The following is a 24,671-nucleotide window of genomic DNA, read 5'->3' as shown; positions in this document are numbered from 1 at the left end:
GTCAAAAGGCTCTTCCTAAGGGCCTTGCAGATCCAAGACTTAGATAATAAAGGGGGTTAAGAACACAGGAGTTACAATTGAGCCTGGCTCCGAGACAAAGAGCCTCATTTAGAGTTAAGGAACAGATAGGGGCAGAACTTAATAATTACACCTTTTCTAACTGGTGATGTATGGCAGTCCCTTCCCCAAGGACTACTTTTCACAAACACCCTCCCTTACACTGGCGGCTGGGATGAGGATAGATAAGAGTAGTTAAAACATAACCCAAAAACAAAGGCCGACACATTTAGGGCCTCCATGGTGTTTACACATTCAGCATCAAGTCAAAAAAGTTTCCACAAACAACTTGTGAACCAGCTCAAAAACATTCGTCCTCTGTGAGCCTGACAGAATGACCCTAGCCTATCTATATACAACTTCACCTGTGTCCTAATCCTAGCGTTATTAACTTAAAACAAATGTGTATGTCATCCTGTTTTTCCCTGAGAACATCCTGTTATTTCCTTAGTTGTAAGATTTACTCAACCTCACTATGATTGGAGTAGTTCTGCAAGAACACTTCTGTAAAACCTGCTTCTGTACACTTTACAAAGCATCTTATCACAAAGAGTTATCCGTTGTAAAAATTCCTTTTTCTGATGTTATCATTTGACCTATAAATAAAGACACCAAAACCGACAGGACAGAAATGCCTGCCTGGTGATCAGAAAGAATCTCAGGGCTCTCTTACTCGCTCTCGCCGACACCGTCCATCCTTCAGGGACCCCTGGACCTGCTGGAGCTGGCCTCCGGCATATAACTATATGACCAATTCATCTCCAACAAAGCAGGAAAGAATATCCAATGGAAAAAAGATAATTTTCAGCAACTGATGCTGGGAAAATTGGACAGTGACATGCAGAAGAATGAAACTGAATCACTTATACCATATACAAAAATAAATTCAAAATGGATAGAATACCTAAATGTGATGCCTGAAACCATAAAAACCATAGAATAGAGCACAGGCAGTAATGCCTGTGACGTTGGCTGAAGGAATATTTTTTTATACATGCCTCCTGAGGCAAGGAAAATAAAAGCACATATAAACTAATGGAACCACATCAAAACAAAAAGCTTCTGCACAGCAAAGGAAATAATCAGTACAGCTATAAAAGGCAACCTACCAAATGGGAGAAGGTATTTGTAGATGACATATCTGATAAAGGGTTAGTATGCAAAACATAAGGAACTGATACAACTCAACACCAAAACAGCAACAACAACAAAAAACCAAAACAACTCAATAAAAAAGGGCAGAAGACATAAACATACATTTTTCCAAAGAAGACATACAGATGGTCAACAGACACATGAAAAGATGCCTAACATCATTCATCACCAGAGAAATGCAAATCAAAACCACTATAAGGTATCACCTTACACCAAAAAAAAAAAAAAAAGGTATCACCTTACACCTGTCAGAATGGCTAAAATTAAAAAAAAAAACAAAATAAATAACAAATGTTGGTCTGGAGAAATAGGAAGCCCTGTGCACAGTTGGTGGGAATGCAAAGTGGTACATTCACTGTGGAAAACAGTATGGAGATTTCTCAAAAAGTTAAAAATAGATGTATTCTATGATCCGGCAATCACATTAATGGGTATTTACCACCAAAATACAAAAACATTAATTCAAAGGGATACACGCATCCATATGTTTATAGTAGCATTATTTACAATAGCCAAGTTATGGAAGTAGCCCAAGTATCCATAGATAGATGAATTGATAAATATGTGGTGTATATACACAGCAGAATATTATTCAGCCACAAAACAAGTGAAATCTTGCCATTTGCCACAACATGAATGGAGCTAGAGAGTGTTATGCTAAGCAAAATAAAACAGAGAAAGGCAAAGGCAAATGTCATATGATTTCACTTATATGTGGTATTTAAGAAACAAATGAATAAAGGAAATGAGAGAGACATAGCAAGAATGGATGGTTGCCAGGGAGGACTGGGTGAAGGTGGGTGAAATAGGAGAAGGGGATTAAAAGTATGCTTATTGCGGTTAACACTGAGTAATGTATAGAACTGCAGAATTACTATATTCCACACCTGAAACTAGTATAACACTATATACTGGAATTAAAAAAAAAATAGATGCATAAATTGAGGGAACAGAACAGCACGGCCAGAAAAAAGTCCATCCATGCATATGGTCAATTAGTTCATAAGAAATGAGCCCAGACTATACCATGGGGAATGGATACTCTCTTGAACAAATGGTGTTGGGGAAACTAGACAACTACATGCAAAAGAATGAAATGGGACCACTTTTATAAAATACACAAAAATCAACTCAAAATTAATTAAAAACTTGAGCCTAAGACCTAAAACCATAAAACTGCTAGAAGAAAATGCTAAGTTCCTTGACCTTGATGATTTTTTTTTTTTTTTGATTTGACACCAAAAGCAATAAAAGCAAAGACAAACAACTGGAACTACATCAAAGTAAAAAAGCTTCTGGGGCACCTGGGTGGCTCAGTCACTTAAGTGTCCAAGTCATTTTTTAAAAGATTTTTTCTTAATGTTTGAGACACACACACACACACACACACACACAGAATCTGAAGCAGGATCCAGGCTCTGAGCTGTCAGGACAGCTCAGCCACCCAAGTGCTCCCAAGTCATGGTTTTGACTCAGGTCATGATCTCATGGTTTCGTGGGTTTCAGTCCTGCATCAAGCTCTGCGCTGATGGTGCAGAGCCTGCTTCGGATTCTCTGTCTCCCTCTGTCTCTGCCCCTCTCCCACTCATGCTGTCTCTATCTCTCTCAAAATAAACTTGAAAAAAGTAAAAACTTCTACACAGTAAAAGAAACCATCAGCAAAATAAAAAGGCAACATATTAGATGGGAGAAAAATATTCGTGAATCATAGATCTGATGAGTTAATATCTAAAATATATAAAGAACTCCTACAACTCAATAGCGAACAAACAAGCTGACTAAAAAATGGCAGAGGACCTGAAGTCATTTTCACAAAGATGACATACAAATGGCCAATAGGTACATGAAAACGTGCTCAACACCATTAATCATCAGGGAAATGCAAGTCAAAATCACGAGCTATCACTTCACGCCTGTTTGAATAGCAATTAACAAAAAACAAAAAACAAGAAATAACTAGCGTTGGTGAGGATGTGGAGAAAAGGGAACGCTTGTGCACCATGATAACAGTCATCATGGGAAACAGTATGGAATTTCCTCAAAAAAAAAAAAAAAGTAGAACTACCCTTTGATCCAGCAATCCCACTTCTGGGTATTTGTATGATGAAAATGAAGACGCTAATTTGATGTGGTATTTTCTTCCAATATACGACTGTTTTATTTCCATGGATTATCGTTTTCTTAGCTAGATCTTCTGGATAATTTGCTGTAACTTCTACATCAGCACTTGCTGCTTCACCTTGCAGTTTTTTTTCTTTGGGAGAAGGGCAACCCAGGTCTGCTAGTTTTTCTTCTGTGGCTTCCTCGCCACTCTGCCTTTGTGGAACTGAGGACTCAGGGCCTCGCTCTGGATGAGGCTTTGACTTACCAGAACGCGCAGCTGCCTTGCTCTCTCCTCTAGGCCAAACTTTGTATCAACAATAAGGCTGTTTGCTTTCTTATCATTCCTGTATTTGCTGGAGTAGCACTTTTAGTTTCCCTCAAGAACTTTTCCTGAGGCACCTGGGTGGCTTAGTTGGTTAAGCATCAGACTTTGGTTCAGGTCATGACTCGCGGTTTGTGGGTTTGAGGCCCGCGTGGGGCTCTGTGCTGACAGCTCGGAGACTGGGGCCTGCTTCAGATTCTGTGTCTCCCGCTCTCTCTGCCCCTCCCCTGCTTATGCACACATGAATGCTCACTCTCTCAAAAATAAAAAAAGTTAAAAACTTTCCTTTGTCTTCACAACTTGGCTAATTGTTTGGTGCAAGAGGCCTAGCTTTCAGCCTGTCTTGGCTTTTGACAGGCTTTCCTCACATCTAGCTTTTCATTTAAAGTGACAGAGGTGGGACTCTTCCCCTCACCTCGCATATAGAGGCCATTGTAGGGTTATTGACAAGCCTGATTTCAATATTACTGTGTCTCAGGGAATTGAGAGGCCTGAGGAAAGGGCGAGACTGATGAGAATACCAATCAGTGGAGCAGTCAGAACACACACAGCATTTATCAAGGAAGTTTGAGGTCTTCTATGGGTTAACAGTAACATCAAGGATTACTGATCATAGATCACCACGGTACTGAAAATATTTGAAATACTGCAAAAGTTACCAAAAAGTGATACCAAGACACAAAGTAAGCAAATGCTGTTGGAAAAATGGCGCTGATAGATTCTGGACACAGGACTGCCACAAACCTCCAATTTGTTTTTTAAAAAATGTACATTTTTTTGTGTAAACCACAAATATATACATCTAGGTAAGTATATGAAAATATATGGTTTATAAATATATATGGTTTACATAAACATACAGTCTATACTAAGATCTAGAAGATACTTTGTCAAAGAAGAAAAAAATCAAAGAAAATAGAAACATACAAAACAAGGCACCGTCGTAGGAAAAAACATCGCACAGCAAATAGAGTTTTTAAATGCACATTTAATACAGAACGCAAGAAACTGGCAAGGAAAACGCAAAAGACTAATTGTGGTAAGCAGGAGGCAAAGGGGTGCAAACCCACAACAGGCTTGAGACGGCACTTGCAAGGCGGGGGCTGTGACTCGCAGGAGCTCTGGTCAGACGGACCAGGTTCAACCTCCCTTCAGTGCAGCGCCTGCGGTCTGGACCAGAGGTAGATTCGAGTCGTCCAGGCGAGAGATCAGACCTGCTGCTCTCCACGAGTCCTCCTTCATCTTCCTCATCGGGGAATTTCCGATATTGTTACTTCCCAGCCCAGACTAACTTCCACAGGTAGGCTCGGCACAGGTCGGACTGGCTGAGAAATCTCACGACCAGACAAACCGTGCAACGTCCCTTGCAAAAGCAAAGCACAAGGCTCACTCAATTGTCCACCTGGATTTATTAGGAAACCGGCTCTTTACTCCCGCCACGAGGCTCGGCAAGGCGCCTGGCCCGGTCCTCCCGAACCTAGGCGAGTCAGGTGACAGAAACAGGGAGAGTGCCGGCTCCGGCGGGACGCGCGCCTCGGCGCCTCGGAGGCGGCCGCGCCGCTGCGCGCAGGCAGTGCCCCGAGCCGGGCCGCGGCGGAACTACAACTCCCGTGGTGCCTCGGGCGGACGCCGCGCCCCGTAGGCCCGCCCAGCCCGCGGAGCCCCGCCCAGGTCGCGGGTGCCGGAGGCGCCGGGGTGTGCGCGCGGGCGGGCGCGCGGCGGCGGTGACGGCCGCGGCGGGCGGGCGGCCGGGCTGGCGGCATGGAGCCCCGCGCGGCGGACAGCTGCTTCCTGGGCGACGTGGGTACGTGCGGGCGCGGGGGCGCGGGCACCGCCGGGCTGCTCCCGGCCGCGCAGGTGCCGCGGAGGACGCCGGTAGGGCGTCTCGGTGGGCCCAGGTTGGAGCGCCGCCGTGTCCTTACGGGGAGCAAGGTCGGTAACCCCCATCTCCGGCGCCCTCTGCGTCTGGCTCCTTGTCCCCGGCCAGCGTTGCAGAGCTGCTCGTCGTCGCGAAGCGGCGGTCGTGGGACTTCCCAACCGCAGTCCCACCGGCGCACCTTGGGGGAGGCGCAGAGAGGGGTGGGCATGGTCATCCCCCAGTTCAGAGCACCCAGAGGTGCCTCTGCGGGACCGCTCCTCAGGCAGCCCCGCAGAGCCCGGTGTGGGAGCTGAACACCTCCCAGGGGCCCTCTGGGAAGATCGTGTCGCACTGTCATTAGCATCCTGCGGGTCCATCCGGCCGGGACCAAAGGCGTATGCTCCAGAGGATAATGCCCTTGTGACAGGTCACCCCATGTTTAAAAACAAAATGCCATCTCCCTTCTTAACTGAATCTTCCCTACCATTCGGACTACGGGAAAATAAAATGGATGCGAGGGCAAAGGGACATTCTCTGGGGAAGTAAACTTCCCTATGAAGTAATACTACAGTAGACGAAGTGAGCCGAGAAATCACTTGGAAAGGCTGGAAGCAAACAAAACCAAAACCAAACAACAACCCCCCCCCCCCCCGAAGCCCCTAAAGAACTTTTATACCAGTAAAAACAGTAGTGCCGATAAAAATGAGATCTCTTAAGGGTAAATTTAGCGTAAGGAAACTTGAAGTCATAGCAAGGCTGATATTTGAATGGATCTTGGAAAACAGGCACCTTGAACACGATCAAAGACATTTAATAAACATCTGTTCTTACTTGGCATTCCACCTCAGGCGGGCACAAGACTTTGACCCCACCAGAGGGATCGGTGTTTGGTTCAGTTAAGTAAGCAAAGAATGACTAACCAGGGCAGCCTGGACAGGTTTTGTACATGTAGAATCCTTAATAGCGCAGGATTCACTTCTGACCTTTTTTTTTTTTTGGCATCGTTCCTTAAAAAAAGGAATTTTTAAGAGAAGAGCTCGCTCAACCAATAGATTTTTACAGCTTCTGGGGTTCATGGATATTTTTGGATGTCGTTGTTTTATTTCCTCTAAAAATAGGCCCTGAAATTTTCGTTCTCTGCATTAAGGGATAAGCTGAATGTATTGAATCCAGAACACCAGTATCCCAGAAGAAGCAACGGCCCACTGTGGGGACTAGAACCCATTTGAATATTCTGATCTGAAATTCTAGATGTGTGGTATATATACTTCAAAGCACATATGTTTTTCCATTTTTTAATAGAACATCCCACAGAGGTAAAGATTGTACTTATTAAGGCCATATTGTAAGGCTCTGCAGAGAATTTAGGGCAAGTCACCTCCTAAGTGAATCCTAGATTTATAACTTAGCAAACCTTAGTAGTACAGGTTGTTACTGACCCAAGGCAAGCATCCATTTACGAAATCGAAAAAGTGATCCCGTATTCAGGATCTGTACTCAAGAGCTGTATTCGAGAGGCTGGAAGACGAAGACAAAAGGTACCTTAAGGATTTGAGGCTCTAAGCAAGGTGAGCTGGTTTTCTTCTGTCACCCTTAGCCACGAGCTCCTACCATTGGGGGTATCGCTACCATCCGGTCAGCTGGAGACAGAAGGAAGAGACGGTTTCTGGGACCACGATAAAGCCTGGAGCAGCTTAGTTTACGTGCCAGTGCTAGTCACAGGCCCGGAGGCAGCCGCAAGGCGGTCCTTATTATTGATAATTTAGAGGTACGGCAGAGTTCGCATGGCCAGAAAGAGGCAAGGCTGAGGTTTAAACCCGGGCGGGGTTTCCTGGGTTGCTGGCTTTACACTAAGAGGCTCACACCCTTCACATCAAATACATTAATCTCTAATCAGTTCGTAGGGTCACTTGGACTGCTGGACAGGATGGATAAGCCACATCCTGCCGTGGGTTTCTCAGGGGACGTGGAAGGCTTTTACTGCCGACCTCCCATCGCCACATCGTACCATGCGGGGCCGGGAGGCAGGTTTCTGCCTGTCGGGTCCACGATCAGGAGCACAGCTTGGCCTGCGTCCCGGTGCCCGGGGACCTACCCGGCACACCTCGGAGATATTTTGGGTTCGGTTCCAGACCACTGCAGTAAGTGGACACTGCAGTGGAGAAAATCACATGAATTTTGGGGGGTTCCCAGTTCCTACAGAAATTAGGTTTATACTGGCCTGTTGAGTATGCAGTAGCGTCGTCTGAAAACATACCTTAATTGTAAAAGTGCTTTAGTGCTAAGAAAGGTAACCGTCATCTGATGGTTTTGCTGGTGGAGGGTCCTACCCTCGATGGTGACGGCTGCTGACGGACCAGGGTGGTGAAGGTTGGGGTGGCAGTTTCTTAAAATAAGACAACAATGAGCTTGGCCGTGTTTCTGGACTCTTGCTTTCACAAACTCTACCTGGAGCATGTGATGCCGTGTGATAGCATTTTATCCACAGAAGTTCTTTCAAAATTGGAGTCCGTCTTCTGACACCTTGCCACTGCTTTGTCAGTGGAGTTTATGTCGTATTCTAAATCCTTTGTCATATCAACAATCTTCACAGTATCTTCACCATGAGAAGATTCCATCTCAAGAAATCACTTTCTTTGCTCCTCCGTGAGAAGCAACTCCTCAGCTGTTCAACTTTTTTCAGGAGATTACAGCCATTTTGCCCACCTTTAGAGGCTCCACTTCATCTGGGCCCCTCGCTGTTCTCCACCTCACCTGCGGTGACTTCCTCCACGGATGCCATGAGCCCCTCACGGTCATCCATGAGGGCTGGAACCTACTGCCCCCAACTCCTGTTCTCCTGTGAATGTTGATATTTTGGCCCCTTCCCATGAATTATGAAAATTCTTAATGGCATCTGGAATGGTGAATCCTTTCCAGAAGTTTTTCAATTTCCTTTGCCCGTATCCATTAGAGGAATCGCTGTGGTAGCTACAGCCTTATAGAATGTATTCCTAAAACAAGACTTCAAAAGTTGAGATGTCCTTGATCCATGGGCTGCAGAATGACGTCGTGTTAGCAGGCATGAAAACATGAAACTTGTCCACCTCCATCAGAGCTCTTGGGTGACCAGGCAACATTGTCAAGGAGTATTTTGAAAGGAATCTTTTTCCAAGCAGGAAGTCTCAACAGTGGGCCTAAAGTAGTCCGTAAACCGTGTTGCAAACCTGTGTGCTGTCACCTAGTCTTTGTCATTCCATTTAGAGAGCCCAGTAGAGTAGATCTTAGTTCTTAAAGGCCTTGCGATTTTTCAAATGGTCGGGCAGCATTGGCTTCCACTTAAACCCACCGGCAGGAGAGTGGGACTGACTTCTCCCTAGCTATGAATGTCCTAGATGGCATCTTCTATCCAATAGAAGGCTGTTTCATCTACACCGATCACCTGTTTGGTGTAGCCATCTTCGTCAATTTTCTTAGCTACACCTTCTGGGTAGCCTGCTACAGCGTTGACTTCAGCACTTCCTGACTTCAGCACTTCCTGTTTCACCCGGTACTTCCACATTTTTTTTGGTAAATATTTTTAATGTTTTATTTATTTTTGAGAGAGAGAGAGACAGCACGAGCAGGGGAGGGTCAGAGAGAGGGAGACACAGAATCCGAAGACGGGCCCCAGGCTCTGAACTGTCAGCACAGAGCCCGACATGGGGCTCGAACCCATGAACCATGAGATCATGACCTGAGCCGAAGCTGGATGCTCAACCGACTGAGCCCCCCAGGCGCCCCTACTTCCACGTTTTAGAGATGGCCCCTTTCCTTGGGCCTCACAAACCAACCTCTGCTACCCTCCAGTTTTTCTTCTACAGCTTCCTCACCTTTCAGCCTCTGTGGAATTGAAGAGAGGTGGGGCCTCGCCCTAGATTAGGCTCTGACTTAAGGGAATGTTGTGGCTGCTTTGATCTTCTGTCCAGACCATCTAAACTCAATATCAGCAGGAAATCCATTTAATTTTCTTATCATTCACGTGTTTGTTGGCGTAGCACTTCTAATTTTCTTCAAGAAAATGTTGCATTCACATCTTGGCTGTTGGGGTCAAGAAGCCTAGCGCTCAGCCTGTCTTTGCCTCTGACATGCCTCCCTGACCAAGCGTAATCATTTCTAGCTTCTGATTTAAAGTGAGGGATGTGGGAGTCTTCCCTTCACTTGAAGACATACAGATCATCGTAGGGTTATTAACTGGTCTTAATTTCAGTGTGGTGGTCTTAGGGAGTAGGGAGGCTGGGGAACGGCTGGGTGGTGAAGATGGAACACGGTGTTTGTCGGTGAAGTTCACCATCTTACGTGGGCACAGTTTGGGGTGCCCTGAAACATCACGGTACTAACAAAGATTATTGGTCACAGATCACCAGGGCAGACGTAGTAAAGTTCGAAATAGTGCAAGATTTACGTGACAGACACGAAGTGAGTAAACGCTGCTGGAGAAGTTACAACACAGGATGCCACAGGCCTTCAATTTGTAAAAGACGCAATTACCTGCCAAGTGCAAGACATGGAAGGCGCACTGGCTTTCCTGAGCTGCGTTTCCCTTTTTTGCTGCAGGACCGAGGGCCTTGCCCTGCCCTCCTCTTTGGAAGGTTGTAAATCCTCATCTTACCCGTGGGGTTTTGCTTCTTCTAGACGGACTTTGGAGTCGTAGCCACTCTTCACTGACCCCCAAGACAGACAAGCCCATGCCTGGTAAACACCAATCATAAGACAAATGACTTATGAATGTCGACATACAAATCTTGAGAAAACTAGCAAACCAAGCATGCTAGGGCATCATGACCAAGGAGGTTTATCCCAGTGCTGACTCCAAACACAGGCACATTCGGAGGTACACAGGGTTTGGGCTTTCTGAACTTTGGGGGCAAAATTCAGTCCATAACAAGTTGTAGGCCAACAGATTACATGATGTACACGAAGAGGACAAATTCCAATAAAGACACAACCTACCAAAACTGACTGAAAAAAATAGACACTCTGAATAGACTTGTAGCAAATGAAGGGATGGAGTTAGGAATTAAAGCTTATAGCAAAGGAGAGCCCAGACCCAGAGATCTTCACAGATGAACGTGATCCAACATGTAAAGATTCAACACCAGTGCTTTGTAAACTCTTCCAAAAATTAGGAGAGAGAATAACTTCCCAACTCATTCTATGCAGCCAGTAAAACCAGCTAAAAACACCAATCATAAGACAAATGACTTATGAATGTAGACGTACAAATCCTGAGAAAACTAGCAAACCAAGCACGCTAGGGCATCATGACCAAGGAGGTTTATCCCATAAATACATAGCTGGTTTAACATCTGAAACTCAATTAATGTACTACACCATTTCCACAGAATTTAGGAAGGCCGGCATGAGCATTGCAGTAGATGCAGAAAAAGTATTGAACAAAAATCCACCACCATCTGATGGTGATTAAAAAAAAACCAAAAACTCCACTAGAAAGGGTGTGTGTGTGTGTGTGTGTATGTCCTCCACCTGATCAAGGCCACCTGTGGAAATCTCACAGCTAATCTCATCCCTGACATGAAAAACAACGAATGAGGCCAAGATGTGCTGTTACCACTTCTGTTCAGCATCTTGCTGGAAGTCCGAGCCAGGGCAGTGAGGCAGGAGAGAAGAGGCATCCAGATTGGAAAGGAGGTGGCAAAACTAGTTCTATTAGCAGATGTTGTGATTTTATATGTACAAATTCCGGAGGAATCTTCTCCGGTAGAGTAAAATGTGGTCCTCACTGTCAAGGCACTGCGGGCCAAGGATGGGATGGAGATGGTGTCAAGCTGTAAATGAGGGTGTGCAAGCGAGTATCTTGGAAGAAAGTTTTCTCAGAGAAGATGTCAAATGGGTGCAGTGGAGCACGTAACATCTAAACCCGAGTCTCCCGTCCCAGCCCTCCGGTCTGCACAGGTGGGGATCTCCGGCAGAGAGGCAGGTGTGGGAGGGCAGTGGACACCGACCAGCTACAGGCGGCCCCGGAGAGGGGTCCTTGGTGGAGAATGGCGTGAAGACGTGATCAAGGCCCAGGTCACCGCCCTTATAGGCCATGCCAACGAGTGTGGCCTCCACGCTCTGGCATTGGAGGTGATCCAAGGATTTTGAGGAGCATTTGGACCAACTACGTGATCCTACATAGGGTCCTGGGTTTCATACAGTGTCTTTGCAACCGTAGCGCGTTCTCTCGTGGCACCAGGTCTCAGCGCCAGTCCGCCTTCCTTTCCAGGTTTCTGGGTGGAGCGCACCCCCGTGCACGAGGCAGCCCAGCGCGGCGAGACGCTGCAGCTGCAGCAGCTGATTGAGAGCGGGGCCTGCGTCAACCAGGTCACCGTGGACTCCATCACACCCCTGCACGCGGCCAGTCTGCAGGGCCAGGCGCAGTGTGTTCAGCTGCTGCTGGCCGCCGGGGCCCAGGTGAGCGGCCCTTCGGGGAAAGGAATGGCTGGGACCCGCTCCAGAGTGCATAGGGAGGGAGGGGAACCCCTAAGAGGCTTGGGCTGAGCTTTGGGATGTGCAAATGTATGGAAAGTAGAGAAACCACGGTGGGGGAGGCGGTAGTGGAGGCCAACAGAGCAGCTGACTCTAGGTCACCATGGTAACGGCTGGGCCATCAGGAGGGCACTGGTGGCAAAGAGAAGGCAGTTCTAGTTTCCAGCATGGGAGACGTTGTGATGGCCGGCAGGCTGTGGCCGAGGAGCCGCTGCTCGGGTCCAAGAGCAGGATTCTAAACACAAGATTGGGATTTGCTTCCTGGAGGCGGAGGGGGTGGGGGTGGGGCTGGGGGGGGAGTGGGAGGTGGCACGGGCCCCTCCCGCACTTGGGCTAAGAGGCGCTGCCAGCCTGGCTCCCTTTGTCCTGAACGCCCTTGCCTGCCACGGCACCTTGGCACACACCGGAAAAGGAGTACCAATGAGGGTCTTTGCAAAGATGAACGTGCGTCAGGAGAACTCAGTCGTGTGGGCTTCTCCCCCCCACGCTGACGCCCGTTCCTTCCTCCCCATGAGGTGGACGCCCGCAACATCGACGGCAGCACGCCCCTCTGCGATGCCTGTGCCTCCGGCAGCATCGAGTGTGTGAAGCTGCTGCTCTCCTATGGGGCCAAGGTCAATCCCCCGCTGTACACGGCATCCCCGCTGCACGAGGCCTGCATGAGCGGTGAGTCCCCGCGAGCAAAGCCGGCATCCTGGCTGGGAAGCCAGCAGCCGGCTAAGGGGCGCTCCCCGCCTGCTGCTGCAGCGCAGGCCCCCGGCCGTGGGAGTCCTCAGACCGCGTCCACCCAGCAGCAGGGGCCGTGCGTCTAGGGGAGGATTCTGTTTCTTAGCTGGGTCTGCAGGGCCTTCAGACAGTAACACAGGAAATCAGTCCGCCCTGCGGTGGCTCACCCAGTCTTCACCGTCTTCTGCGCTGCGGGCCCCTGGTGTAGTTCGAGGAGACCCAGCACATGCTGAGGACAGGGCCCTCCTCCTGGGAGCTCGGGGAGCACGTGGGATTTCAGCGGCCCCGCAAGAAGGGATAGGTTTCAGATGGTGGGAGGGCAAGAGGAAGGCCGTCCAAGCGCAGAGAAACCGAATTGTCCAGGCTCACTGGACCGGAAGCTCCCAGGAGAAGGCTAGCAGAGAAGACTGGAAGCATAGGGGAAAACCGGCAAGCAGGAAGTCTTTGAATGACACACTAAGGAGTTTGGAGCCTGCTCTTCCGAGCAAAGTTTGCAAGCTTGTGGCCAGCGTTGTGTTGGGGGGTGGGCACGTGTTCTTTCGTGGCTCCACTCGGAGCCACCGTTCTCTGCCGAGACCACGCCACTTGCACTCAAGTTGAGAGAACACGGTATGGTTCCAAGGACACTATGAAACCCAGGACCCTAGGTAGGATCACGTAGTAGGTCCACATGCTCAAAATCCTTGGGTCATCCCAAGGGGTGGGGACCTGGGCCTTGCTCATGTCTTTTGAGCTTCCCCTCCTCACCGCCCCCACCCCAACCCCCCTCCGGCACCTGGAGCTGGTCTGTGCCTACTGCCCTTCCACACCCGCCTCTCTGAGAGCCCCAGCTCTGTGGACTGGAGGGCCGGGCCGGGAGAATCCCCTGTTTAGACGTTACGCGCTCCACCTGTTTTGTGGAGTTTTCTGATGCTCTCTCTGGGCTGATAAGGGTCTGGAATTTTCTCTGGTCATTCATTTCTGTCTTTCCTGGTGGGGGTGGGGTGGGGACACCTTTGTAAATTTCTGTCCTGCTCTTAGGCAGATGGGGAGGGGGCAGAGAGCTTTCCTTGTATCTGCTGGGTAATTGCCTTCGGCGCAAGATAATTCTTATGCTAACACAGCAAATCTTGGTGGTGGCATAGCCACCACTCTTCCATAGAGGAGCGATGGGGTGGGGTCTCCTGATGTGGGGAGAAGAGTCGGAGCCCAAGCCACGCGGATTCATTTAGAAAGCTTTAGGGGGAAATCAGCAGGGTTTGGTGCGGGGCAGAGGACGCTGTAGGGGTGCTGACATCCCCAAGAGGGGCCGGCAGAGGGCTGTAGGGGAGAGGCCGGATTTCAGGGCTAAGGTGGAAAACTTGGCAGTTACTGACGAAGCAGGAGTGAGGGGAGAGGAGGAGTCTGGGACAGAAGGAACCTCCAGCCAAACCCAGTTAAAGATGCCGGGAAAGGGGCAGGAAAAGCCCCCGCCAGGGAGAAGGCTGGGGGACCTCTGAGGTCAGGAAGCTGCAGGAAGTTCCTCCAGGAGATTTGGACTCTGGCTGCTGGCGGGCTTCAACTTACACCGCCAGGCTCAGTGCTCCTGACACCGCTTAGGGGACCCGGGAGGTGGGGAGCACCTTCCTTCCCCCTGAGGAGTCGGGTCTAGCTGCTCCGAGCTGCTGCTCTCCCGCAAGAGGCTCGCCTGCGCCCTCTGTTCCTCCTGCTGCCAGGCTGGGCTGGGGGAACCCTGAACCCCCTCTCCTGCCTCCACGAGGCCATGTGGGATTGTGAACCGCTTTCAGTAGGGATGCGGTTCTGGCTTCCCTTTCTCCCCCTGCAGCAAGGCGTGGGGCTTACCTGTTCTAGCGTTTCTCTCAGGCTTATTTCAGATTCGTATGCTCCTTGACGGCTCTCCTCCTTTGCTGCTTGTTTTAAGGAAGTTCCGAGTGCGTGAGGCTTCTCATCGAGGTTGGGGCCAACCTGGAAGCCCACGACTGCCATTTCGGGACCCCTCTTCACGTTGCCTGTGCCCGGGAGCATCTGGACTGTGTCAAGGTGCTGCTTAATGCAGGTAGGCCGGCGTCTGCCTCGGGCACGTCGGGATTTATACCTGCAGCTGCGCGGTGTGGGCGTGTCCTGTTCACACCCGTGCTCGAAGAGTTGTGTTTACTCACCGTGCTATTTAGTGCAGGTGTGTTGTGTTTATGCGTGTTATTCAGTGCAGGTGGGCCCTGTTCCTCCCCGCCCTGCCCGGTGCAGGTGTTTTGTTTACCTGCACTGTGCACTGGCCGAGAGCTGGGCGGTGGACTCATAGTCCGGGTTGGAAGTTGGCTCTCCCACTTGCCAGCCGAGACCGTGGGCCTCAGTTCCTGTATCTATTCATCTGGAAAAGTAAAACTTATTTTGTAGGGTTGTTGGAAGGATTTGTGATCACATTTCTGCAGGGCCTGATGCCCAGTGAATGTTAATCATTATTTTTGATGGCGACGGGGACCATCCCCAATACCTGCCTAATTCGATAGCCATTTAAATTTTTTTTAATGCTTATTCTTGAGTGAGAGAGACAGACTGTGAGCAACGGGAGGGGCAGAGAGAGGGGGAGACACAAACCGGGAGATCATGACCTGAGCTGAAGTCAGAAGCTTAACTGACTGAGCCCCCCAGTCACCATCTAAATCAGAAAGAGACGGGGATCTGAGAGAAATGGAGCCGGCGGCAGCATGTGGAATCCAGATTCTTGTCGAGTGTTCTAAAAAGGCTCAGCGTAGGGAGGATCCCAAGGCGAAAAACAAAAAGCAGAATGAAAAACAACCCAGCCAAGGGGAGGTTGGCTTCAGGACCTATCTACCACAGGAGTTTGCAAATGTAGCCAAAGTGGGTATTGGAAGGAGTTTTTATTATGAACCCAACTTAAATATTTTGTTGGAACATTTAGCTCAGCCATTCTGGGTGCAACTTAGGATAAAAAAACAAAACTGGTCAGGAATAGAAAGATCACGAGTTCTTTCCAGAGGACGGTCATTTGAGCTTAGGTAATATGTACTTTTCTATTCTGAGTCTTGTTCACTTTAATGTGCACTTTTAAGTCTTTTCAGCCAAAAAGGTTCATTTTGTATAAGGTTTGTTATTGGGGTCATTTTAATTTATATATTTAAAAGTTTTTTTTAATGTTTATTCTTGAGAGAGAGACAGAGCATGAGCAGGGAGGGGCAGAGAGAGAGGGAGACAGAATCCGAAGCAGGCTTCAGGCTCCAAGCTGTCAGCACAGCGCCCCACGTGTGGCTCAAACCCACAAACTGTGAAATCATGACCTGAGCCAAAGTCGGACCCTCGACCGACTGAGCCAGGCAGGTGCCCCACGTTTTTATTTTTTATACAGTGAAAGAATGTCTGGATGAGCACCAGCCATAGACCTTCCGGCCAAGTCACTCAGCTTTCCTATCAGCCCAGGGTACCTGCCTGTCATTACTGCCGAGCTTTTGAAACAGTTTTCTGGTCCGCGACCATCGGCAGAGCACCTGGTACCTGTGTGCTCAGCACACCTCAGCCCTTCCTTCTTTCCTTCCTCGTGGCTGTAGGGGGAAGGATCAGATTAGGGGTTTGAACCCCAACATCCTTTCTGCATGAAGTCCTAACTTAATGGAAATGGTTCTTCTTTTGTTAAGTAGTGGAATGCCCACTGGAGGGCGCTGCGGGATTAGGAGGAGACCGCGTTCAGGGCCAGTTTGCCCTGGGGCGTCAGCAGTATCCTCAAGCCCTGCTTTCTCTGAAATTTGGAGGTTGACTGCCCGCAGTGTTCGCCTGAGCCTATGCTGAGCGCCCCAACGGGGTTAAAATGGCTCCTTCAGGGTCGGGCTGAAATCCAAATATTTTTGCTTACGAGGCTTCTGGTAGCTTTCTCAGAATAGAGAAAAACCACTTGTCCAGCTGCCTTCCACACGCTTCCCCTTGTGTCCCATGGGCCCAAATTGGGACCTGGGTCCAAACCTAATCCAGTCCCTACGTCCAGACTCAGCCGAATTCTGATTGGCTCAGGCCCAGGCTATTTGAACCAATTACTGGGGGTGGGGGGAGAGGGATTAGCCAATCAGGGCCCACACCCGGGGCTGGAGGCCAGGTCGTGTCCCCCCCCCCCCCAGTTGCAGGCTGGCAGTGTAATGGGGCAGGCTGGTCAGAGTGGGAGGGCGGCCGTGGGGTTCACGCCGGCCTTAAGCAGGGGTTCCCCGATGTGGTGGCCGCCGCCACCAGGCCGTCAGCTCCGGACTGGACTGCCGCTGGCCTGTGACAGCCCCTCCTCCATAGATGAAATGGATTCTTTTCAAAGAAAACATTTTCAGCTACTGGAAACCTCAAACATGCAGAAAAGTGAAAGCCGAGGGCAGGGCAAGGGTTCTTAGCATAGACGTTCTTCACGCTGTGGGGCGGGGGACACACCCCGGGGGGCGGCCCCCGGGGTGGGCACTGGGTCACCCAGCTGCAGGTTAGTTTTGCCTGAGCCACCCAGGCACCCCTCTGGGAAAGTAAATAATAAACATTAAGAAAAAGAAGGCAGGCGGAAGGCCCCACGGTCTTGTGTACAAAAAGATTTTGCAAAGGCCGTGCGGAGCCCCTCTGGGTCCGCTCTCCCGCGGGACGGCTGCGTGCGCGGCGCTGCACGGGAAGGGGCCGGTCGGGCTGTCTCCTGGCCGGAGTACCCTCCTTGGTGACACGGTTCCGCACCCCGGACCCGCAGGGGCCAACGTGAACGCGGCGAAGCTTCACGAGACAGCCCTGCATCACGCAGCCAAGGTGAAGAACGTCGATCTCATCGAGATGCTCGTCGAGTTCGGAGGCAACATCTACGCCCGCGACAACCGCGGGAAGAAGCCGTCCGACTACACGTGGAGCAGCAGCGCGCCCGCCAGGCGCCTGGAGTTCTACGAGAGTGAGGCCACAGTCTGTGTCGTCGTCGTTGTCTGGGTGGTGTGTTTGCGGGGAACCGCGCGAGTCCGCCGGTCCTGACGGTGTGGCCGGCCCCGTGCAAGCAGTCAGCGTCCCGATCCCCGTGGGCGGCCTGGCCCGCCCTTCAGGAGACCAGGGACCAGGCACGTGGCGAAGGGCAGGACTTCTTGGGGTAGATTTTAGATGAGTTCACACAGCCTTATGCGCGCAAGCGGCTTTCAAACACTGCTTGCTTGGGGGCGGAAAACGATTTATTCAAATTCTTGCCGGCTCCACCCAGCCGAACTCGAAAAGAACTTAGAGGCAAATACCGTCCACATCTGTGGACTTTTCTCTCTCTTACAGAATTTCATAGATCTGCACAAGTTGAGAATATTGTGTTTGGCTGATTTATATTTTTATCAAGCAGATATTTGCATTATACGTGGGGTGTTTTTTAAAAATATTTAAGTTTATTTATTTATTTTGAGAGAGTGAGCAAGCAGGGGAGGGGCAGAGAGGGCGGAAAGAGAGAGAATCCCAAGGGGACGCCGCTGCTCAGCGGGAAGCCCTGTGGCGGTCGATCTCACGACCCTGAGGTCATGACCTGAAATCAGGAGTCTTGCGCTTGACGGACTGCGCCCCCCAGGTGTCCGCCTACTTGGCTGTGAAGAATCGAATTGTTCCAAAAGGCAGTCGCGAGGCCAGACTCCGCCCGTGATCCTGCACCTCGGCTCCGGGGCCCTTGGCTCCGTTCCATCTTTGGCCCTGGTTTGCTGGCCTCCAGGCCGCAGGCTTCGTCCCTGGTCCTGACGTGCTGACCCTCCGCCCCGCGACGCGCATGTGCGGACTGCGTCTGCCGGCGCGGTTTTGTGACGTGGGTCAGCTGCGCCTCCGGCCCCTGAGAGCCCGGAGCGCAGGAGCTGGCGGCCGCGCGCCCGCCCCGCCCCTCGCCCCGCCCCCGCATCGCCCCGCCCCTCACGTGCCTGCGAGCCTGAGACACGCGCCTCCTGGCGGTAGACGCGTCCTTGCTGACAAATCTGCGTGCCAACGTAGACCTGTATACAAGCGGAAAACCTCCCCAGCACCCCACAAAACGGTACCCCAGCGGACAGCACCCGCATTCCGTTTCCTGACCTTCCTTCCTAGGCCCCCGGCGGGCAGTCCTCGTAGCCCTCCAGGGAAGGCACGCAGCGCCCGCGGTGTTTGCTGTTTCCGGCTCCGCCACGGTGCTTACCGCTTCCGGTTCCGGTTCCGCCGCGGCCGTTTCCCGGTTGAAGGCCTTCCGCGGTTTCCCTGCGCTGACCTCACGTGCGTCGTGTTCCCTCTTTTCAGAAACCCCGCTGTCCCTGGCGCAGCTCTGCAGGGTGAGCTTGAGGAGAGCCACTGGCGTCCGGGGCCTGGAGAAGATCAGCAAGTTGAACATCCCTCCCCGGCTCATCGATTACCTTTCCTACAACTGAGCCAGCGGCGCGGGAGGCGGGAGCCGGCGGGGCCGCCCCACTGCCGCAGACACAGCCCCGGCCCCCGAGGCCCCGCCGGCGGCCCGTTTTGTCGTCTCCGCAGAGTCCTGGACAGCGTTTGCAAGGCGCTGAGAGGCCCTGCCCAGTCCCGGCCGCCGGCGCCCTCAGGAAGGGTTCTGCCGGGGCCGCGGGGGAAGGCCGCGCGGGCGGGGCCCGGGGCGCTGCTGCTGATTTCCGCAGGCCTGGGGTCCCCGGCCGTCCGGAGGGAGGCGCCTGAGCTGCAGAGGTCAGGGTCGGATGCTGGTCTTGCCGCCTGGGACACCTGCTTGGTGACCTCCTGCTCGGATGCTGTTTTTTGCAGCTGCGGCTGGGGCTTTCCAGGGCCCACCTGTGGGCAGGTGTACCCGTCACTGGGGGGTCGACGCGGTTTTGGGGGAAGGGCTCAGGCCGTTTATTCCCCACAACCAGCGCAGTGCTTCTTGGGAACTTTTCAGGCCCTGCCGCTTACAAAATTTATGTGGACGATTAAATGCCCGTAGAGCAAATAGAGGCTGTGGCGCGTAGCTCTTGTCAGCGGGTCTGTACAGGCAGCGTGTGCCGGGAGCAGTCGTTTCCAGCGTGGAGCACCGTTAGGAAGCTTTAGGGATGATGTGTCCTCTCCCTGCTGTTGCCGACGGAATCCTTCTCCGCTGAATTTTGCTAACTCCTTTGAAGCTCTGAGATTGGCAGAAGAGGTTGCCAGCACCCAGCAGGTATTAACCGCCGATTCATGCATTTTTGCAGATACTTACGGGACATCTGTTATGTTTCGGGAGCTGTCAGGGCGCTTTGAACTGTGTGGGACTCAGGCTTACTACCCAACAAGGGAGTGAAGGGGTCTGTCCCTGTGGCGATAGAAACCACGGATTCCGCACCGTGAGGCTCGAGGTGAGCTCGTCGGTACCGGGTTCAGCCTGCATTTGTCTAAGATTCTGTATCCCCGTTGAAAAACCCAAACCTGGTTGGACATTTGTATAAGTAGCTCAGATATGTCTGGTTTTTGAGGGAGCGGGGAAGGCGCCGCTACTGGGGGTCATGCCCGGAGCCGGCGTCCCCAGAAACGCGAATGTCCCCAGGTGCTCCCGGGAAAGTGCGCCCACCAGTGGGAACCTGGATTGCTGTGCTGCGCTGCCAGAGGGGTCTCTTCGCAGTTCTCGGTGGGGCCGGAGATCTGGGAGAGTTTCAGGGCTGCCACAGGTATTTTCTGTCTCTGCTGTTTGAGCCGTTGCCTCGGTGATGCATCACGGACTGCTGCGAACGAGCCATTCCCATTCCGTTAGAGTCTGAGATCCGAGTTGGGGCCAGTGGTTTTTGCACGTCCCAACCGTGACAATGACACACCAAGCATGGGATCTGCCCGTCCATCTCCGGGACCGAAGCTCGTCTCCGTCAGCAAACGCTGATGACACTTCCTCACGCTGGGCACGGAGTGCAGAATCAGACCCCGAACCCGCTGCTCAATAAAAGTGGCTTAATCGAGTCCGTCCTTAGGTTCACGTTGCCCTTTTGTTGGGAGCAGAAGCACTGAGTGGGCTTCCTCCTGTCGAGAGGGGCTGCTGTCATCTTGTGTTTTGGAAGGTCAACTGATGGGGCCCTGCCCGTCTCCCTGATTCCCTCCTTCCTGCCTCTCCTTGTCTCCTAGTGTGGACGACAGTGCTGCCCTCAGTGGGGACACACTGCCCGAGGGATCAGATGACTGAGGTTTTAGGGCCTCTTGTACCCCCCCTCGTCCCCCGGCTTTATTGAGACATAATCGACATGGAACCCGCCTGAACCTTTAGCAGGGCTGTGACCGTGGGCACATTTCTCTGCTCCTCGGAGCCTGGGTGTCCCTAACTGCAGCAACAGATGGAGGAGGCTCAGGCTCCCACCGTTAGGACATTGATGATCAACTCCCGACTCTTACGTGTTTGAAAATGAGGCCCCGAGAGCCTCCTTTGTTTTTGTGAAGGTGAAAAATAAGGTGATTAAAAGATGCCTGGGAAAGTATAAAGTGCTCCCCAAACATAAAAGTTACATGTCGGTGTCCGTACTGTGGTGGTGCTGGCTTGTAGGCCTCTCAGCCATGTAAACGATCTCCTCTGACCCTGGGATGGTCCTGACTTATTTCAGGAGCCATAGATCAGAAAGAGCTCAGTTTACATTTTATTTTTTACATATATTTTTAAGATTATTTATTTTGAGAGAGATGGAGATAGCACAAGTGGGAGGGGGCAGAGAGAGAGAGAGAGAGAGAAAGAATCCCAAGTAGGCTCTATGCTGCCAGTGCAGAGCCCAACTTGGGGCTCGAACTTGTGAAGCCATGAGATCATGACCTGAGCTGAACCAAGAGTCGGACACTTTAACTGACTGAGCCACCCAGACATCCCTCTCAGTTTATGTTTTAAAACCCAATGTGGGGGCGCCTGGGGGGCTCAGTTGGTTGAGCGTCTGACTTCGGCTCAGGTCATGATCTCACAGTTCATGGGTTCGAGCCCCATGTCGGGCTCTGTGCTGACAGCCAGCTCAGAGCCTGGAGTCTGTTTCGGATTCTGTGTCTCCCTCTCCCTCTGCCCCTCCCCTGCTCACGCTGCCTCTCCTCTCTCTCTCTCTCTCTCAAAAATAAAACATTAAAAAAAATTTTAAACTCAACGTGTAGCTGACAGATTTGGAGAGACGTTTGCAGCACAGATAGGAAATAACTGGTAATTAAAATGTATAAAGCTCTAGAAGTCATTAAGAAAAAGATTCATAGCCCCATAGATGAAAGAAAACAGGCAAAGACTCTGGACAAGAAATTTAGAGACACTTCAAATGTCCCCTGTTGGGAAAGGATGGTTAGTAATGATCAGGGAAATGCAAATTAGTGAATATTTAATTCAACAAAAGGATATCAATATATACTATTTTCTTGATAAAAATGGAAAGGTCTGATAGTTTATGTTGATGGGCCGTATAGGCATATGGGGACTCAGCTAACTGGGGTGTCTGTTGATGTGTGTATTTTGAAGGATAGCAGATGGTATCTAGTACCCAGAGAAGCACATACCACATGTGCTCCGTATTTCCCCTTTTATAAATGGACCTTAAAGAAACTCAGGCATATCGCAAGGAGACATACTGAGATGTCTCATACAGCAGTGTTGATAACAGGGACAGACCCCATTAGAGGGGCAAGTTGGAGAGTATATTCTTATAATCAGTTAAAGTTAAGGTGAATTAGAGTTATATGTTTTCACTAATAGATCTAAAACTTACGATGCTGCTGGAAAAAAAGTTGCGCACCTTATTTATGTACAGTGTGGATCCATTAATATTCTAAGTATCTAAGGATACCTCCGTGTGTAGTCAACGCTCACATGGGGCCCACAGGCGGGCGTCGTGCTAGTTTCCTCTGGGTGAGGAAGGACATGTGACTTGGGAACAGGCATGAAGGGGACATCACCTCTCTGTGACATTTCGTGTCTTAAAAAAAGTTACAAGCAAACAGTTCTATTCAGGTTGGAGGTGGGGCAGCAAACAGGTAACGTGGGTGTATTCTCTGTGTGTTTTCGGTGTTTTTGTGGGTTTTGTTTTTTCATAACAACGTAAGGCTCAGAGGAGGAACAAGGGCCAAAATGTCCTTTAGGAAAAGAGGAGGAGAGTGTGTAACTGTTACAAACGGACTCTGTCTGAGAATGCCTTTCAGCTTCGCTCTGCGACGAGGTCCTGCTCTGGTCGTGAGAGCTTGTGTTTCACAACAGCTGCTGACACTTGCTCACCGTCCGTATTTTCGGCCGGGGAAACAGGTTGTAGCTACTTTCTTAAGTCAGCTAGACCCTGGAAACCCTGATTGTGCTGAGTGGCTCCCAGGGCCTGCCTGCCTCTCATCTGAGGTTAGCCTCTCCTGCTGGGGGATGGCTCACGCCTTAGGTGACTGCGAACCTTCTAGATGTGGCTCTGGGCAGAGTTCCCAGCCGCAAATGCTGCTCTTTGGAAAGTTGGAAGCTTGAGGAACTGGTTCACTAGGAAGACCCATCTTCGGGCTCCCGGGTGCTGCCTGCCCCCCACAGGTCGAAGCGAGGGGAGGTGCACGGAAAGACGGGGACTCCTTCCCTCTCCTGCCCACCCACCTGTCAGGATGGAAGGACGAGGAGTCTCCTTTCCTCCTTCCCGTGCCAATGTTCACGCGCACAGAAATGCTGCACGTGGTACCCCGTCCGTCCTCTGGATGTGTCTGCGCAAACCTTCGAAATTGTTCGGGACAGAGTGCCTTGCTCAGCATGTCCCTTTTCCCTCCTGGGCTGCTGTCATTGGAACTGCCGCACGCTTCTGTCCAGGGGACAGCCACCCTTCCTTTTCAGCAGCAGGTTTCCATCACTCATGCAAACAGCAGAGAGCGGGCTCTGCACACGAGGCGGGCTGTGTGCCCATGCTGTGAGTGGCGGTGCCGTCCTGCAGTGCGGCCTCTGCGCGGCTCTGGAGCATTTACTGTTTTCCCTGTAATGGCCAGAAAATACTTCCAGACCTGGGAGACTTTGATTTTTCTCTCTTCTCAGTGTTGGTACCACATGGCATTGACAGCCAAGCCTCAGTTATGTTGGCATGAAAGTCTTGTGATCTCCGGCGGTTTGAATGAAAATATGTTGTAAGTGGGTCCAATCTAAACAAGGTGCCTCCTGAAGGCCTGATGTTTCAAAACCATAAATAAAGGGAGAGATTCATGATAGGTATCCCCCACCCCACATCCCCCCAAACACACACTTCTTTTTAGAAAAGTTTTCTTCCAGCATCTGGTCTCCAGGTGTGTGGTTCTGCTGGACCGGATGTCAGAGCGGAGAGAGAAGTTGGAGCTGAACTCGAAGCCAGGGGGTGCAGTTACTTCAGCTCCCTGCTTTCTGCATGATCAATAAACAAAATTCCCATTGCTTCTTGCTGTTGATGCAAATCCCGAGACTCATTCTGCCGGGTCTGAGACGGAGTGCTAGATGGGACAAAAGGCAGGAACATTTACCCAAACCTTGGTTCATTTTCCCCAAGCAGCCAGCCAGCCGGCCTGCCCACTAGCCCACCTTCCGTCTGTCCGTCCGTCCATCCATCCAGACAGCCAGCCGGCCTGCCCACTAGCCCACCTTCCGTCCGTCCGTCCGTCCGTCCATCTATCCAGACAGCCAGCCGGCCTGCCCACTAGCCCACCTTCCGTCCGTCCATCCATCCCTCCATCCAGACAGCCAGCCGACCTGCCCACTAGCCCACCTTCCATCCGTCCGTCCATCCATCCCTCCATCCAGCCAGCCAGCCGGCCTGCCCACTAGCCCACCTTCCGTCCGTCCGTCCGTCCGTCCAGCCAGCCAGCCAGCCAGCCAGCCTGCCAGCCAGCCAGCCGGCCTACCCACTAGCCCACCTTCCGTCTGTCCGTCCGTCCGTCCGTCCATCCATCCATCCAGACAGCCAGCCAGCCGGCCTGCCCACTAACCCACCTTCCGTCTGTCCGTCCGTCCTTCCATCCAACCAGCCCGCCAGCCCGCCCTCCTTCCCTCCATCCATCCCACCTACTAGCCCATCCCCCTCTCTCCATTCAGCCAGCCAGCCCTCC

General features: G+C 51.3%; 1 protein-coding gene across 4 annotated transcripts; it reads left to right on the top strand.

Moving 5' to 3' along the window:
* Positions 1-5,356: 5,356 nt before the first annotated feature.
* Positions 5,357-21,094, top strand: ASB13 (ankyrin repeat and SOCS box containing 13). 4 transcript variants are annotated; one of them, XM_039240391.1, is made up of 8 exons: positions 5,357-5,441; positions 11,743-11,930; positions 12,521-12,671; positions 14,632-14,766; positions 17,428-17,619; positions 18,951-18,982; positions 19,862-20,005; positions 20,194-21,094. In XM_039240391.1, the coding sequence occupies exons 1-8, from the start codon at positions 5,399-5,401 to the stop codon at positions 20,395-20,397; spliced, it is 1,089 nt and encodes a 362-aa protein (XP_039096322.1). In that variant the 5' UTR covers positions 5,357-5,398; the 3' UTR covers positions 20,398-21,094. The 4 variants fall into 4 exon arrangements, 3 of the variants coding, with proteins under 3 accessions (XP_039096322.1, XP_039096324.1, XP_039096323.1); XR_005529890.1 differs by lacking the exon at positions 19,862-20,005 and having other exon boundaries at positions 18,951-19,830; positions 20,194-20,276; XM_039240393.1 differs by lacking the exon at positions 20,194-21,094 and having other exon boundaries at positions 17,428-17,657; positions 19,862-19,999.
* Positions 21,095-24,671: the final 3,577 nt, after the last annotated feature.

Source organism: Hyaena hyaena, unplaced genomic scaffold, assembly GCF_003009895.1.
Source record: "Hyaena hyaena isolate Hyena2069 unplaced genomic scaffold, ASM300989v1 scaffold_174, whole genome shotgun sequence".
In the NCBI taxonomy this organism is placed as follows: domain Eukaryota; kingdom Metazoa; phylum Chordata; class Mammalia; order Carnivora; family Hyaenidae; genus Hyaena; species Hyaena hyaena.
This window is presented reverse-complemented; position numbering and strand designations above follow the sequence as displayed.